This window comes from Simochromis diagramma, unplaced genomic scaffold, assembly GCF_900408965.1.
Source record: "Simochromis diagramma unplaced genomic scaffold, fSimDia1.1 OVJJ01000307.1, whole genome shotgun sequence".
NCBI classification, from domain to species: Eukaryota; Metazoa; Chordata; class Actinopteri; order Cichliformes; family Cichlidae; genus Simochromis; species Simochromis diagramma.
This window is the reverse complement of record NW_024386786.1, coordinates 335,224-350,993: the sequence shown is the minus strand read 5'-3', so window position 1 is coordinate 350,993 and position 15,770 is coordinate 335,224. Positions and strand designations below refer to the sequence as shown.

The following is a 15,770-nucleotide window of genomic DNA, read 5'->3' as shown; positions in this document are numbered from 1 at the left end:
TTTTTCATTTTGTTTAAAATTTAAAATATCATTCAGTTTTATGGTAGTAAAGTATAATTTTTTTCTGTTGCCTACGGTTACGGTCTAAGCTTTAAATGACGTCGTGTGTCAGTTAGGTCCCCCTGAACCATACACACATACACACATGCATATACACACACACACACACACGCATACACACATACACACATACACACACATGCCCCCGTTTGAAAAGAGCTGAATAAATGAGTCACTACCACAACTCCCACATCAATAACAGTTGGACCAAGATGGCGGCCGAGGGAGAGTACGAGTCGATCCTGTGCGTTAAACCCGATGTCAACGTTTACCGTATCCCGCCGCGAGCTTCAAACCGAGCGTACAGGTAAAGACACACCAGTGGCTCCCTGATGTTGCTGTGAAATGCAGTTTAAATGCGTTTGTTGGGGGGGGTTTGGGTGTTGTACTTTAACTGCTCGATAGTCAGCGCATGCTTTACAAATCACGGAGAGGGACAGTGCTGGCTTTATGCTCTGATGTCGGAAGCAGCTGATGAGATGAAAGTCCATCTCCAGGTGTTGTGAAGATGAAGAGAGGCTGAAATGTTGGTTGTTTGGTGTGCGGGGATTCGCTGAGCTGTCAGAGATGTGACCGGGGGTATTTGTCATCATGCTGGCTCGATACGGGCGGCTTGCCAGGATAGTCCCACTCTCCTCTGTGACAGCTGGGATGTCTTCTCCACAAACTGTTCAGGCTCTTCAGTCTGAAATCTTCTGTGTTTGCTTTTAATTGATCCTTTCAGATAAAATCTTCAAATCCATCCCGCTCTGCTGCACGGCTGTATTAACTTCCTGGAGCCGGGAAAAGATGTGCTGAAGCACTCCTTTCTCCCTGCACCTGTTCCCTGAAACCCACCAGATGAAATTATTAGCTGGTATTCATGGGATCCTGCTTTTTTTTTTAATATGTGAACATTTGCTAATTCCATAGTTTTCTATGTTAGTCACCTTAACAGCTTTTGTTTTTTCAATCTAAGTTAATGGGTTTTTTTTATTTAGGAATGAAGAAAATTGTTGGCTGCAGCCATGATACCTTCACGTACAACCATGTTATGGAGTTCTCTGTCCCAGTCACAGAAGCAATTAAATCAAAGAGTTCAAACACTTTTTTTCCTAATAATTACATATACCTCTTTTAAGATTTTAAGAATAATCCCCAAATCATACCTCTACAAATTAGAGAAGTAATGATAATAGTAAATACCAACAGTTAATTAGTTCATACTTCTAAGAAACATGGCATTAATAAAAAAATCTTTTTAAATAAGTCTAATTTTTATAGTGGAATGTCAAAGCAAGAGTTGCCATAAGGCGCTTAATACTGTAAGGTAAAAAACCTTACCTAACCTAAAACTGAAAATAAGGGAGCCATCTGAGAGTAAAGTGCTCTGTTGGGGTGCAGTAAACAGTGGTCATTAAGATCAGATGGTGATTATTCAAGACCTCGTATGTGAAGAGAAGGATTTTTAATTTGATTCTGGATTTAACAGGGAGCCAGTGAAGTGAAGCCAGAATGGGAGAAATATACTCTCTCTTTCAAGTCCCTGTTAGTACTCTGGGTACAGTGTTTTGGATCAACTGAAGGCTTTTTAGGGAGTATTTAGGACATCCTGATAATAATGAATTACAGTAGTCAAGTGATAAATGCATGAACTAGTTTTTCAGCATCACTCTGAGACAGGGTATTTCTAATTTTAGCGATATTGCCAAATGCAAGAAAGCAGTCCTACATATTTGTCTGTCATGCATGCTGATGGAGATATCTTGGTCAAAAATGACTACAAAATTCCTGAAGGCCAAAATTCCTGAAGTGTTACTGAAGGCCAAGCCGAGTAATGTGGAATAACATGACTCTAAGAGGACCTTGTTAGTGCACCCCTCTACTGCAGGTGTAGAAGAATATCAGACCATAAATTTAGTAATAAATTACACTAATTAAAAATAATTTGAATTGATCACGCAACACAAAAATATAACCCAAAACAAAATCTCTGTTTAAAAAAGGTGACGTGTAAGTGTGAGCTTTTACCACCCTTTTTGTTTGTGAGCCAGAGCTCCAATGTGTAAAATAAATGCATATTTTCAGTGTAATCAAAGTAATTTGCTTTGTGATTCTGGAACATCTAAAAGGGCTCTGGAGATAAACCAGGAGGCTCAAGATTTCTTTTAAAGGGGTACGAATGGAGGAAAAATGGGCCCATTTTTACCCATTTCTCTGTAAAATGCTCTTACACTTTCAATAGTATTTTAAATTAAACTGCTAAAAAGTAAAATTACTTTTCATGACATAACCACATTAAAGCAATAACCTTGGATATTTGCTTTTACAATTAAATAAATAATCCCACTTTAATATGTGCAGCCTCCACTAATGGTTTGTGGCTCTTGAGGCAGCACATATTAAAACTGCAATAATGAAAGTAAATGAACACCTAAATCAAGAAATATCAGAGAGAGAAAATAAAGATTCTCCTCATTTAAAATACACAAATCCTTTCAATACCACCTTCAAACATTTGTTAGATGTTAGAAATATAAATTTTCAACCAAATATCACTGAATCTCTCTGGATTTTATTGTTCAAAATAAGCAATAAAAAGAAGTCACTTTGGACTTTGTACATATTAGTGTCAGTGAAACAAGTGAAACCTCATTGGACTTTTGTCAGCACTCATGAGGCCACATTATGACCTGAAAATAAATAACTGTTTAAGCAGCCCTGGATTCTAATCATTTAATCTAAAGGTTATTAAATTCTCTAAGAATTAAAAATACATTACAAGAAGCATCACTTCTCTTTCCGTTGTCTGTTTTGTAGCTTTATTTGGTGATATGCAAATAGGTAAATGTCTATGCACTCTAGTATGCCTCAAGCCCTGTAATCCACTATGCCAATCACACCTCAAAAGCCAGGTTTGGGTTATTCTTTAAGCAGAAATGTACTGTATTTATAGCCTGAGTTGGAGCATTTTCCTGATTTCTTTGTCTTGTTTGGAAGCCATTTACAATGTTTGTTTTTTCTCCTTTAGAGACAAAGCAATTAACAGAGAGAATAACTAACATTTAATTGAAATGTAACCAGACTAACTGATAGTTGCAGCTCTGAAAATGCTAAACTATGTCAAATAATTTCTGCAGGGCAGCTGATTGGAAGCTCGATGCTCCAGACTGGTCAGGTCGAATGAGGATCACAGCCAAGGGCAAAGCGGCCTACGTTAAACTGGAGGACAAAATCTCAGGTATGACATCACTGGGTTTAGCACTAAAAACTACATTAAAACTATATTTTTATAGTAAAATTGACACCGACTTGCTGTAACGTGAAAGTCACGCTAGTGGTGATGTTTGCACTGAGAATTATGACCCATCTGTGCTGAAGCACGACTTTTCCTCTCTGCATTGTATTGGTTTAACATTCCTCTGCTGTTGCAGGGGAGCTGTTTGCCCAGGCACCAGTGAAGGAGTATCCTGGTATAGCAGTGGAAACCGTCAGCGACTCCAGCCGCTACTTTGTCCTGCGGATACAGGATGACAACGGTGAGGATTTAAATACCCCGGCAACTCCAGAATATTTCTTAACCTTGCTCAAAGACCTTAAATCCTTTCTCTGCTGGTCTTAATGTGAGTTATCATCTCTTACTGGCAGGTCGCAGTGCTTTCATAGGAGTTGGTTTTGGTGACCGAGGGGATGCTTTTGACTTCAACGTGGCTTTGCAGGATCATTTCAAGTAAGCAGGATTTGGTGGTTTGGTGGTTTTAGTGGATTACTTTCTGTTTTTTGTTGACAATCTGATAGCAGGGGATTGAAACATGTAATGTCTGTGAAACACTGGTTATGCCAAATCATCCAGTAGCCATTCTGACCACGCCAGAATTTCCTGAAGTTTCAGATCAAGACACCACAGATAAGCAACCGACCAAAAACATGCTGATATTTGTATGTTCCTATGCAGAATGATATTGAGTAAAAGTAGTAGTACTGCCCTCATTCCCCTTACAGGCCTTCAGCCGGCTGAAGTTGTTCAGAAATGAATATAACAAGCAGCAGAGCTGGGTGCATCCATCCATGCTTCTGCCACTTATCTGGATCTGGGTCGCAAGGGCACCAGTCTAAGCAGGGATGCCTTGACCACCCTCTTCCTACATGCCCACCTCCTTCAGCTCTACCTGGGATACTGAAGTATTTGCAGCCTGCACCAGGAGGCATCTGAGCCACATCTAGTGGCTCTACCCTGAGCCTCTGAACTCCTCCTGCCTCCTAGCTGGTGGTTGTTGGGAAGCAGTAAGCTGAAAAAAAAAGTTTGTTTAGGTTTTGGTTCAACCATACAATATGAAATATTTAAGAAAGGAGGGAGAAAGTCTGACCATTTAAACCAAGTGTTTTAGGGGCTCATCAAACCTGTGTGCTAGACTGTCGCATTTAAATAAAGTTTTGTTTAAAATGAGTAAATTCTGAGTGTTTGAGGAATCTAATACGCATCAGATGTACATCCTGTCTTTAATGGTATTCACTGAGTATTGATTTTTCTCTTTCACTGTAACTGTCTGCAACACAAGCACTCCACATCAAAGTGAAGTGTTGTTTTTGAGATGCGCTTGTAGAAAGCTGCTGTGGTTGTTGTTGTTAAAACTGCTGAGGTGCTTTGTTTATTTCTGTATCAGTGCTGAGAGTGTGTGTTTGTGTGTCTTGCTTCTCTGCAGATGGGTGAAACAAGAGACCGAACTCAGTAAAAATGCCCAGCTTGGGGATTCAGGACCAAAGCTGGACTTGGGCTTTAAGGAAGGGCAGACCATCACACTCAACATAGGGGTGAGAACCAGCTTAAGTGCATATACAATACATGCAGATAAAAATCTGTCTATAAAAGAGGCACATGCAGGGCTGTGCTGTTGAAGGATGGGGTGGAGGCAGATCACACAAATGAGTCTGAAAGGCAGAATGACACAATGAGTCATGAAAATGATTGGACCAGTGATGACAACAGAATTGAGTTTGACAGTGATGCAAAGGACAGAAGAACAGCCTGAACACCCAGGAGTGCAGGCAGACAAATGAATACAGATATTTCTTATTAAACTTGCATTTAAGTCTCATTTAAAAAAACAAAACAAACCAGAAATACCCCATAAAAATGAAAATCCTGATTAAATTTAAAGGTTACAGTTTGTGATCCAATCCTTTAACTATCAATGAAGTATGAAGAAATACATTGTTTTTGTCATCGCATGAGCCTAACTTCATTCTTCTCCATCTGCAGCAAGGGAAAAAGAGGGATAAGCCCCGCCCACAAGGATCGGGTGGATTTGGACTTCTCCCACCACCACCTGGAGGCAAGATAGCCCCTCCTCCTTCATCAGGGTTATCGAATCACAACATCGTCCCACAGATGGGAAGCACAGCGACAGGTATGCAAACTGACTTTACATAAACATCTTCATCAGCAAATGAAAGTGCACACAGGATGTCAGGTGGGATGTTCCCCTTTGTGCAGCTTTAACATGAGTACACGAGTGACCCGTTTCCACAGGCACTGTGTTAATTAGTGGCTGTTAGATGACTCATTTGTCTTCAAGCTTCAGGCTGCAGAAAATGAGTAAAATCTGTGCCAGCTCGTAGGCTAATGAGCTCTGCTTCTGTCTCCGTCTGTCAGGCTGCCTGCTGGAGCTGGACAGTAGTAACTCCAACACAGTGGTTCAGTCAAACACTAGTTCAGATCTTCTTTGGGGAGAATTTTCTGCTCCTGCAAGGTAAGAAAATTATTTCTTATGTTAAATTTAAATGTATGAGGACACTGAAGGATTGGGTATTTTCTAAGCTTTTGTCCACAAGTGACTTTGTGGAGGAATATCACTGATTAGCACTGGCTCCCGGTTTGAAAGGTGCTGAAAGCAGTTGAAGTTGAGTTCTGTGTTTTTTGTAGACCAGTCAAGGCCCTCCACACATGAAGAGAGTTCTTTAATAAATCATTTAAAATATTCAGCACCTGCAAAAAACACAGAATGAGAATAGCAGTCATAGTAATGATGAAGGACATTCAAACATACCTTTGATGTGATAGCACTTGAAATGGATTTTACATGGTGCTTCACAGGGATGGACTGACCTTGCCATACTGTAGGGCAGGAGGGAACATATTTTTCACAGACAGCCGTACCAACTTAGCTTAAGCAAGTGAAGGGTCATACACTTGGTAACTGAATCAAAACTACAATGTAAACTAGCAGTTTTGCACAAATCTGCCATTTGCATCTTACAGTTTTGCATACTGAGGTCCATTCCCATTAATATTAGCATGTCCTTTAAAAAGAAAGAAAGAGAAAACACTGTTATAGTGGAAAATATTATTTACATTAAAGAAAAGTCACTTAATGCTATATAAGCATTTAAATGGCCTTAAAACTTGTCACAATTTTTCGTGTCTGTACTAAAGAGTGATTAAAAATGTTGTACTCTAGTAAAGTTAAATAGCAGTAAAGGCTATCTGAAGTCATTCCCTGTGAGGTTCTTCAGCACAAAACTGCCTGTTTTTAATTTTTGAGGGTTTTCTTTTTTGGTTTTACTGCGAGACTGTCCAGGGCCATATTAAGATGGTTAATTAGTCAGTTCTGGCATTTGGTCCATTTTTTTTGCCTGTGTTTATTCTAAAAGTTGCAAAAATATTTCCAGATACTCTAATGCAACTAAACTTGCCATGTAAATAGGTTTACTGTGTGTGCGTAAAAGCAGCTATAGCTGACACTTAAAATTGTTTACAGTAAGTATTTGGCTGATGTTTGATGCTGATTTATTTTTTTTAATTACTTTGTCATTAGTTATTCATTCTTTTGTTGCAGGGAAACTAAGAACTATACAAAATATCTAAACTATTAGTTTAGATATTAATTAATCTTTTTGTTACACTAAATAGAATTGATTTGTTGATAAATGATTACAGTAATTAAGTATTTGTGGCAGCAACAAAACAAACTTCCTGTCCTAAATTTCAAAATGTCATCTGAATAACTGGAAATTGACTGCGAGTTTTTGTTTTCAGCTCTGCTCCACCTCCGTCTCAACCACAAAACGCCACAAACTGGATCCAGTTTTGAGTCGTCGATCGTCGACCGTGACCTGCATCTCACCTGCATCTGTGTCCGTAGCTTCCTGTGCATCACACTGAGTGTAACTCCCACACACTGAACCCAAAGCAGAGACATGACACACCCACAGAGCTGTAGAATCACTTCACTCAGAGAGAGTGAAGCATTAATGCGTTAAAGCCATCACTCTATATGCGCCATCTCAATGATATTTAAGGGCTATGCGTGATGTCCCGAGTAGCAGGTGTTCCTCTTTCATGTGTCTGCATCTCCTCCCCAGTAGGTGGCTCCTACTGCGAGCAGAGCTTCATTTTTGATCTGGAATGTTTTTGTTCCTGAAACGCCCCCTGCAGGCACTGCAGAGCACTACATCAACACACCTTTGCTTTCTGCATCCTGCTGTGAATCACATGTAAAGAGCGACACAGAGCAAAGATTAAGTGAAGGCTGCAGGAGACAAATTAAAAAAAGAAAATACGATGATTTCTGTACTGGAACACAAATCTTAATTCTGTAAATTATTCACTTTTGCAGCAGTGAGCTGAGTGGTTGTAATGTTGATCCTAAAAACAAAGGAACAGTTGATGAAGCATCATGATGATCAAGGTCAGAAGGAGTTTATTTTCCTCCTAATAAGATGATAAATTTACTCTGAAGTGGAGTTTAAGTTACTCTCTCCTTTTCACATTGTGAAATGTGGAGCATTACAGCTTTGTCATCAGGGTGGATGCAGTTACATGGCTCAAAATTCTCACGTGTATGTCAGCATTCACATTTAACAACTTCAGCTCATATTGGGTTTGATTAGAAATTGATAATACAGGTGAATTTGTACATGACTCTCCAGACGTGAGGCACAAGTTTAATTGCTATTATCCAAATTTCCTGAATAAATCTTTCCAGGAATCAATAATCTTCTAAATTATTCACGTGTTTGCAAAATTGCTGAATCTGAAATAGTTGGATGAGATGCTGATGTTACAATATGTGAGTGATGAATACATTAACAGTTTTCTTTCTGGTGTATTAAATATAAAAATGTATGTTTACATTATAAAATCATGTTTGTTTACTTCTGGGTGCTTCTGATTAGCTAATATATTTGCAAATCAGAAAATCAGCTGCCAAATCCAGACTATCACTATTTTTACATATTTTGCTGCATGTTTAAAGAACTACATAAGCTAAGAAGGATTAAATATTTGCATGCCCTACTCAGTTTCTATCAAACTGGAGGCAGAAAAATTAAAAATTGCTCAAATACGAAGGGGGCTATTTTTTCACCCCAAGTAATTTCCTTGACCTTGAATTAACCGACTCGTAATCAAGTCTGGTTAAAATGAATCAGAGCAGAAATGTAGGACTTATTATCAGACATTTCTATTTTTGTTTTTTGTATTTATTTTAGAGGGGAAACACTGCTGTGAGAGAGGTCAGCCCAAAGCTTAGCTTCACTTTCTATATGAAACATGCAGTAATCATTTATATCAACTGGATTTAAAGGTTTAGAGGAAAATGTTTGGTGCACAGACACAATATTATTGGAAATGAGAAAACAAACTGACAGTTTCTTTGTGTAGTGGAAGAAGTCTGAGTGCTCCAGATTTTCACTTGCAGTTTTCACAGCCTGCTGGTTTCTGTTAATGAAACAACCATGAAGAGTTTTCCACATGTGCTGCAGTTTACCTGCAAAGACGGCCGTGTGGTGAACTCATCATTATGGAAATGAGAATAAATCTGGCAGATTTGAAGAATCTCCAGCTACAGCACATGAGTCCCAAACAGTGGTGACTGTACGAGGTTTGATGGTCTGGAAATTAGAGAAACAGTTTGATAATTTGGGAAATCTACCATTTGACTTCTTTGCTGAGAGTTAGATGAGAAGGTTGATTCTCATGAATTTGAAGCAGGTGGTTAGCTTAGCTTAACGACGAAAGAAATCTGAGACACCTGGCTGTGACAGAGTCCACCTCTAATACCTCTAAAAGAGACTGATGAACACACTATATTGTGTTAAATATTATTGAGTTTTCTTAAATAAAGTGGCAATCCTTTTGTGGCCTATTTAAAATGAAATGCTCCTTTCATTGAAGTGATCTGTTTGCTGTAAGAGATTCGAACACATCAGTCTCAGGATTTATGGCGGGGAAAAACAAAATGATTGTGTTAAATCATCTGATGAATGTTTAATGGCAGCAAATGAAATGTTAATCTTTGTGCTAAGAAGGCTTTGGCTGATTGTGAACATGTCTGACATAAAACATGCCTTGACTGTGAATATGTCTGCATAGTATCGCTGTGATCAGATCACATGAGCTGTGTTTAATTGGCATTAAGACACAGGGCTGACTGATATATGTTGACGTGTGTGTGTTGTTTACATTGCTCGCATCGCTGGCTAAGATTTAAAAATGTCTCCCACTTCTCATTCATTCCACTTTGGCTGTAAAATCACTGAACTAACCCTTTTGATTTATGACCAACTTAATGAGAAAGAGGCAATAAATCCTTTAAAAGGACCCCCCGAGTCTCGTCATTATTATTTTTGAATATCTAAAGCCCCCAGGAGAAACCGCATCGAATTCATTTGAGTATAAGATTAATTATTTCTAATCCTTTGTGATAAATTTGAATAAGTATGTAGAACAATCCTGATGGTGGTGCAAGAAGACCGTGTGGTGAACCACTGGGACACAAATGTGACGCCACATCTTCAGCAGCATAAATCAGAACCGCAGACATGAAAGAAAAATAAACACTCTTGTTTCTTTTGCACTTTTTCTTTCATTCAATCTCTGTCACATTTGCTCTGATCCTCTCTCCTTTTTCTCTCCCCCCTCTCTATGTTATTTTTCCTCTCACATTTTCCTCCCTATTCAAGCTAGGGGAGGAGGCAGGGTACACCCTGGACAGGTCGCCAGTTTGTTGCAGGGCTAACACATATAGACAGACAACCATACACACTCACATTCACACCTATGGACTACTGAGAATTACCATTTAACCTAACCCCGCTAACTGCTTGTCTTTGGACTGTGGGAGGAATCCGGAGTACCCGGAAAGAACCCACGTACTGCACTTCCTTTCCTGTAAAGCTGCAAGTGCGTGTTTAATTTTCCTGTGATCAGTCTTGCGTGTAAAACAAAGGTTTTTCACACTTGCAGTTGTCTAATTCACCACAGCAGTAGGTGTTTAGTCCTTATTATCTGGCTGTGTAGCATAGATTCATAAGTCATAACCACCAGTGGGATGTATTTGGGTCACTGGGAGGCAGCAGCCACCAGAGATGTGTCACATGGGGGTTAGTAGGTGATATGTTGGCCTTCGACACAAAGCAGGAAGTCAGTGGTCACAGAGCGGCAGCCCGAGGAAAGTAAGTCATGCTGTTGCATCATATTTTTGACTCTTTCAAAGTTCAAGTCATGAACTTGGAGATCTGTGTGTGTCCTCTTTAGCACCTGACAACCGTAAAGACAAAGTCACCCAGAGTTCTGGCCTAAAATCATACAAGTCATCTCCTCCTTCAGAAGACTGAGTTACAGGAAAAACTTCTCATTGCTGGCTCTGAAGAAATGATCAGCTCATCTTGAATTAATATTAGAAGCAATGCTGACTTGCAGTGTGAGCACTTGCACATTTACAAAATGCTCAAATACATTTTTTGTGTGACCTGAGATCAAACTTGACCTTCAATCACTGATCATACTACTGCACATAGGCTACATACATTTACAAAAACATAGTGCTGAATTTATATCGAGCATTTTAATATTTTCTCCATCGCTCTCATATTATGAACTCAGCATGAAGCTAGTTAGGGAGACAGTTGTAGCAGAAGTGAGAAATATTGCGTAAGGTGACCTCATTGGGTAGGAGCTTTTAGCTCTGCTGACAGACAGAAAAAGAGAGCAACAGACAGCTGGACAGACAGACTGCTGGTCTCCTCCGAGCTTCATTAGGAACACGATTCATCTTCCTCTGATTTTGTTGTCACCCCATTTTGGCCGCTGAGGTCATTTTTGGTGTCTTTTTTCACTAAAGCTGCACCAGCACCGAACACGTGCAAGCACAGGTGTGAAGGCTTGAAGTTTGTATGTCAGGATGCATGTTTACGTGCATGTGTGTTCCTGTGCAAACTTGTTTTGAATGTGTTAAATGAGACCTGGGGGTGGACCAAGTGTGTTTGTGTGCACATAGTGAAGAATGGTGAGAGGCTGTTGACTTAAAGATGATTTTAAAGGGCTGTTTGAGGTTAAAGGTTAAAATTAATTTTAGGTTTAGGTTATTAAAGACAGTTAGAAGATCAACATATGTATATGTGAGTAAATCCAGATCCTTTTTCCGATCTGGGTCACCTCATGCTCTGTAACATCTCTCTATCACACTACACAGAAATTCTGGGCTTTCATTTTATTTGTTATCCCTGCATTCTCACTAAAGATTTAGTTTCACTTTCCAGAGAATCTCCTTATCTCTATCACAAGTGTGATTATCAAATTTAACAGGTCATTCCTGACTCTGATGTGTAATGTGCATTACTCACAACACTGAAACTTCTGATAAAAACTTGTTTTTGTTCCTTTCTGACGCCTGTAAACCCTGCAGGTTCTCACGTACTTTAAACACTCAGTAGCAATTTTAGTCGTCCTTTGGGACAAATTAAAATTTTGCCATCTGACCAAGAGATGCCATTGTTGCAAGAGTAAAGTCACTGGCAGGTAAACTGCCCATCTGGAGCAATGGGACACGTTTCTTTTTTCTCTGGCCTGGGGGTGATTTGGGCATGAACAGTCAGTTAATACTGATATTATGCTTGCGCACAATATCCCAGCAATATTTGTTCTTTTTGTACAGTTATAGTTACAGACTGTCTCTACGTCCCTGCACAATCCTTATACCTAACCTGTTAAGTAAATAATCCACAAAATCCACCATCTTTTCAATGTCTGCAGAAAAAAATGACAGCTTTAATGATGCATTTACAACAGAGTCTGTGAAACCAGTCTGGTGCAGCTCACTCAGACAGACTAACTAAACAGCCAGCTGGACTTGAGTCTAATCATAGCCTAGCATCACCTTCAAGAGCACACTCATCAGCACTCCATAAAAAATACATAAGTACTTTATTTCTTGGCTCAGGGATACGATTTAAAGAATCCAAAGCCTGTTCCTGGAGTCAACATGTACCCATTAGAGGAGATCGATTTTCCTCCTTCAGATCCAAATGAGGTTCAAGTGTACATTTAAATTCTGCTCTGAATCTCTTGTCTCAGCACATATGAGTTTCATTTAAAGTCAGCCACAAAACAACACTGCAGTGTCTTTTTTTAAACTTTTGTTTGTTTGTTTTTTGGTACACGCTCTGCTCCACCAAACAAATGCCAATTCTACATCAGCATGGTATGAGGTAAAGTCTGGAGCAGTGAAGTGGCTTCATTCAGAATCAGAAGAAAAAAAAACTTTTCAAAATCATTTACTGGCCTCAGCTGTCCTCATTTAGGCATCTCAGTGAAAACATCGAGACAGTCACATGATCAAGTAACTATTACGGTCACATAAAAAGTGTGTATATTTATATTTAACCTTTAAAATGCTTCTAGCTAAAGCTGTAAACACAACAGAGTTGGACCCTTGACCACAGCTCAAGGCAAACCCGTTCCAAGTGTCCAAACACAACGATTGTTGTTTAAGGAGATGCTTAACAATTATTTAGATATAGCACTCACATTTAGTAGCAAAGTTTCTGTAAATGTAAAAATGTAAAACAATATTTGTCCAAATTTGAACAATTTCCCTGATATTTGTCCTATTCTTACTGCAGGTCCTACTGGCTGCAGAACTGGAGTAAAGCTGCTCTCACAGGAATAACGGCTGAAGGATGATTTTTGCTGCTTGTTTCCAGGAAAAATTTCATCTGTAACTTTTCAGTTAAATTAACAAGCAGGGTGAAAATGAAACTTAATTAAACTGGATAATATGAAGGTTAAAGAGAGCCAAAGTGAAACAAATAGATGAATATGATAAATTTGTGTTACATCTAAAGATCCAGACTAAGGAGTGAGCTGTTCTCTGGTTGGGGCTCATATTTTTGTGAGTTGTTTATTTGGTACATGTGTAGTTTTTGAGCCCAGAGTCTGTTTGATGTATTTGGCCTGCAGTTTTTCATATTTCAATTGAAATACCAGGTACTGCACAGGGCTACAGTATGCTGCTGTATATTTTCTGTTTTCTGTTTCTCATTTGTACTGTAGCCACACAAAACACAGCAAGTTTTTTAAAATTCAGTTTCTCAGTTTTTAATTACTTCCTTACACTTATAGGATACATTTAATCTTGTCGGCTTGTTAGATAAATAACCAGTCATACATACTGTCACACAATCTTGGCATACTTCACATAGCGTTAATGCAACATATCAAGTGAAATGTCAGAAGTTTGGATGGGAGCAGGTCTCAGGCCACCGGCCACGTCTGCCCCCCGCCCCGGGCCCTTTGGCCTTCGAGATTGTGATACGATCATCAAACCGTCTCTCTTTAACGAGCTCACTAATTCACGACTTCTGGCACGGCGAGGTTTATAAGATAACTTACAAACTGCTGCTCCTTGCAGATGATCTCTTCATTTAACTATGCTTCTTGATTTAATCTACATGAAACTGGATGTTAGGGTGATTCAGGTATTGCTGGGGTCAGAGCTTTAAAGGTCAAAGGTTAAAAGATGAGTGACTTTTTTGATCTGACATTTTCAGAGAAACCTGAACCAGCAACTTAGCTGGATGATTTTCATGCTAGTGATGTCTTTGTATAAACGAAGAAATATTTGCACCTGTAAGTTTGTTCACACAGTTCATGACTTTAGAATCTCAGCTTTTCAGGAATGAGAGAAACCATCCAGCTGTATTTTTAGCCTCATGGCCATGTGCGCTTTAGTTTATCCAACTGATGGGGAAAAGATTTGACGAGCAAACTCTCAACTGAATTAAAGATATGATCATGACTAAAAATACATTTACAAGGTGAAACACGATCATGGCTGTGTGTGCTGTGTAGAGATGATACATGTAGATTTGCTACTGAGGGCTCTGTAGGGGGCACTCGAAGAACTATATATTATTTCTACAATAAACTCCATTGTGGAAGCAGCTGCTCTTTTAACTATAGATGAGAACCAATTAGCCTTGAAGTTGTTTCCAGTCCTAAAAGGGCAGAGTTGTGGTTGGTGGTGTAGGTGGTTAAAGAGTGCAGTTTGGAAACACTTCAGATAAAGCATCAGTGTCATCTGTGCATCTGTTTCCTCTAAAACTGCATTCTAACCAATCACCAGTGGGGTCTCTGGCTTCCAGCCACAGATGACGGCGATGAGCTCATCACAGTGTGGTGCACAAGACGCCAAGTAAAATTTAAAAAAGCCGCACAAAAATTCTTCTTTATTGAATTTTGTGTTGTTAAACATAACATCATAAAGATGACAGATAACCAGAAAGTTTGGTAAACCTATGTCTGGTTAAAACTGTATTTTCCATTTAATAGCACAGCTGCCTCCTCAAGCTTTTCCATGGAAACTCTGGGCTTCCATAGCAAAGCTGTGGGCCAAAAGCAAACTTACTTTCATGCGAGTGCATCTTATATTCTCAAAGAGAGTGAAAGGTACAAAAAGAACCTTGTCTTGTTTTTGATTTCACCTCTGCTTGTCATTTACGACTGCAGGTTTTTATTACGCCTGGCAGCAGTTCGGCATTCTGCGGTCAGCCACACCTCCCACTCTCCCTCTCCTCTCACACTCTGAAAGCTGCTGACTTTCACTTTTCCACAGATGTGTCAAAGATACAGTAGCTGGCTTTGTCACCTTCTGAGCCAGAGAAATTGACACTAGAAGTTTCAGCGAGCATATATAAGCCTGTAGCATTCAGTTCCAACTATGAAAATGATAGAAAAGTATCTGTTAGTGGAGAAATTGTGATTTTAAGTTGGACTCTCAAAGTGTGCAGATGGTGAAACCAAAATAATGTATCCAGTTTATTTTTATTATGAGCAACTTTGCAGATAAAACAGTTTTGGTAATGGTATTGTATTTTTGTGTTACATATCATCTCCTCCTGTATCTGAAACAGCATCATGCAGGTGAATTTAATTATAAATATAAACCAAAACATTAGCCAAATGTTCCAAAGATGTACCAAAACCACAGTGATATTATACTTAGCTGGTAAAACATATCTGTGAAGTGGAAAACAAATATACAGGTATGATGCTTTCAGTGCCTGTGCAGCAGAACCTTCATTATTCCAATAAATGAGGAATTTTAGCTGCTCAGGAGCTTCAGCTCTGCGGTGTTGGTGGGTTTCCTCACATAAGCTGCTCCAATCAAATCCTTCCACAACATTTTTGGTGGATTAAGGTCAACACTTAAACCTGGTCATTCAAAAATATCACCATCCATTCTTCGGTAGCAGAAGCTGTGTGCTTAAGCTAAATTTCTTGCTGTCTCTCATTGTTCGGTTCACGGAAAGATATCCTAACATTTTCCTTTGAAGTATTATTCAAGAATGCATTGCTCCATCAAAGACGGTGAGTTGTCCTGACCCCAGTCTAGCTAAACAGACCCAAAAAAAGACACCATTATGCAGGAATGCAATGGTTTCTCATCTCC

The 15,770-nt window shown here is 39.2% G+C and overlaps 1 protein-coding gene across 1 annotated transcript; it reads left to right on the top strand.

The window, feature by feature from the left end:
- The first annotated feature begins 84 nt into the window (after positions 1-84).
- On the top strand, positions 85-9,640 carry necap1 (NECAP endocytosis associated 1). The gene is made up of 8 exons (XM_040022972.1): positions 85-367; positions 3,180-3,280; positions 3,474-3,578; positions 3,688-3,769; positions 4,743-4,851; positions 5,300-5,447; positions 5,693-5,789; positions 7,076-9,640. The coding sequence occupies exons 1-8, from the start codon at positions 228-230 to the stop codon at positions 7,128-7,130; spliced, it is 837 nt and encodes a 278-aa protein (XP_039878906.1). The 5' UTR covers positions 85-227; the 3' UTR covers positions 7,131-9,640.
- Positions 9,641-15,770: the final 6,130 nt, after the last annotated feature.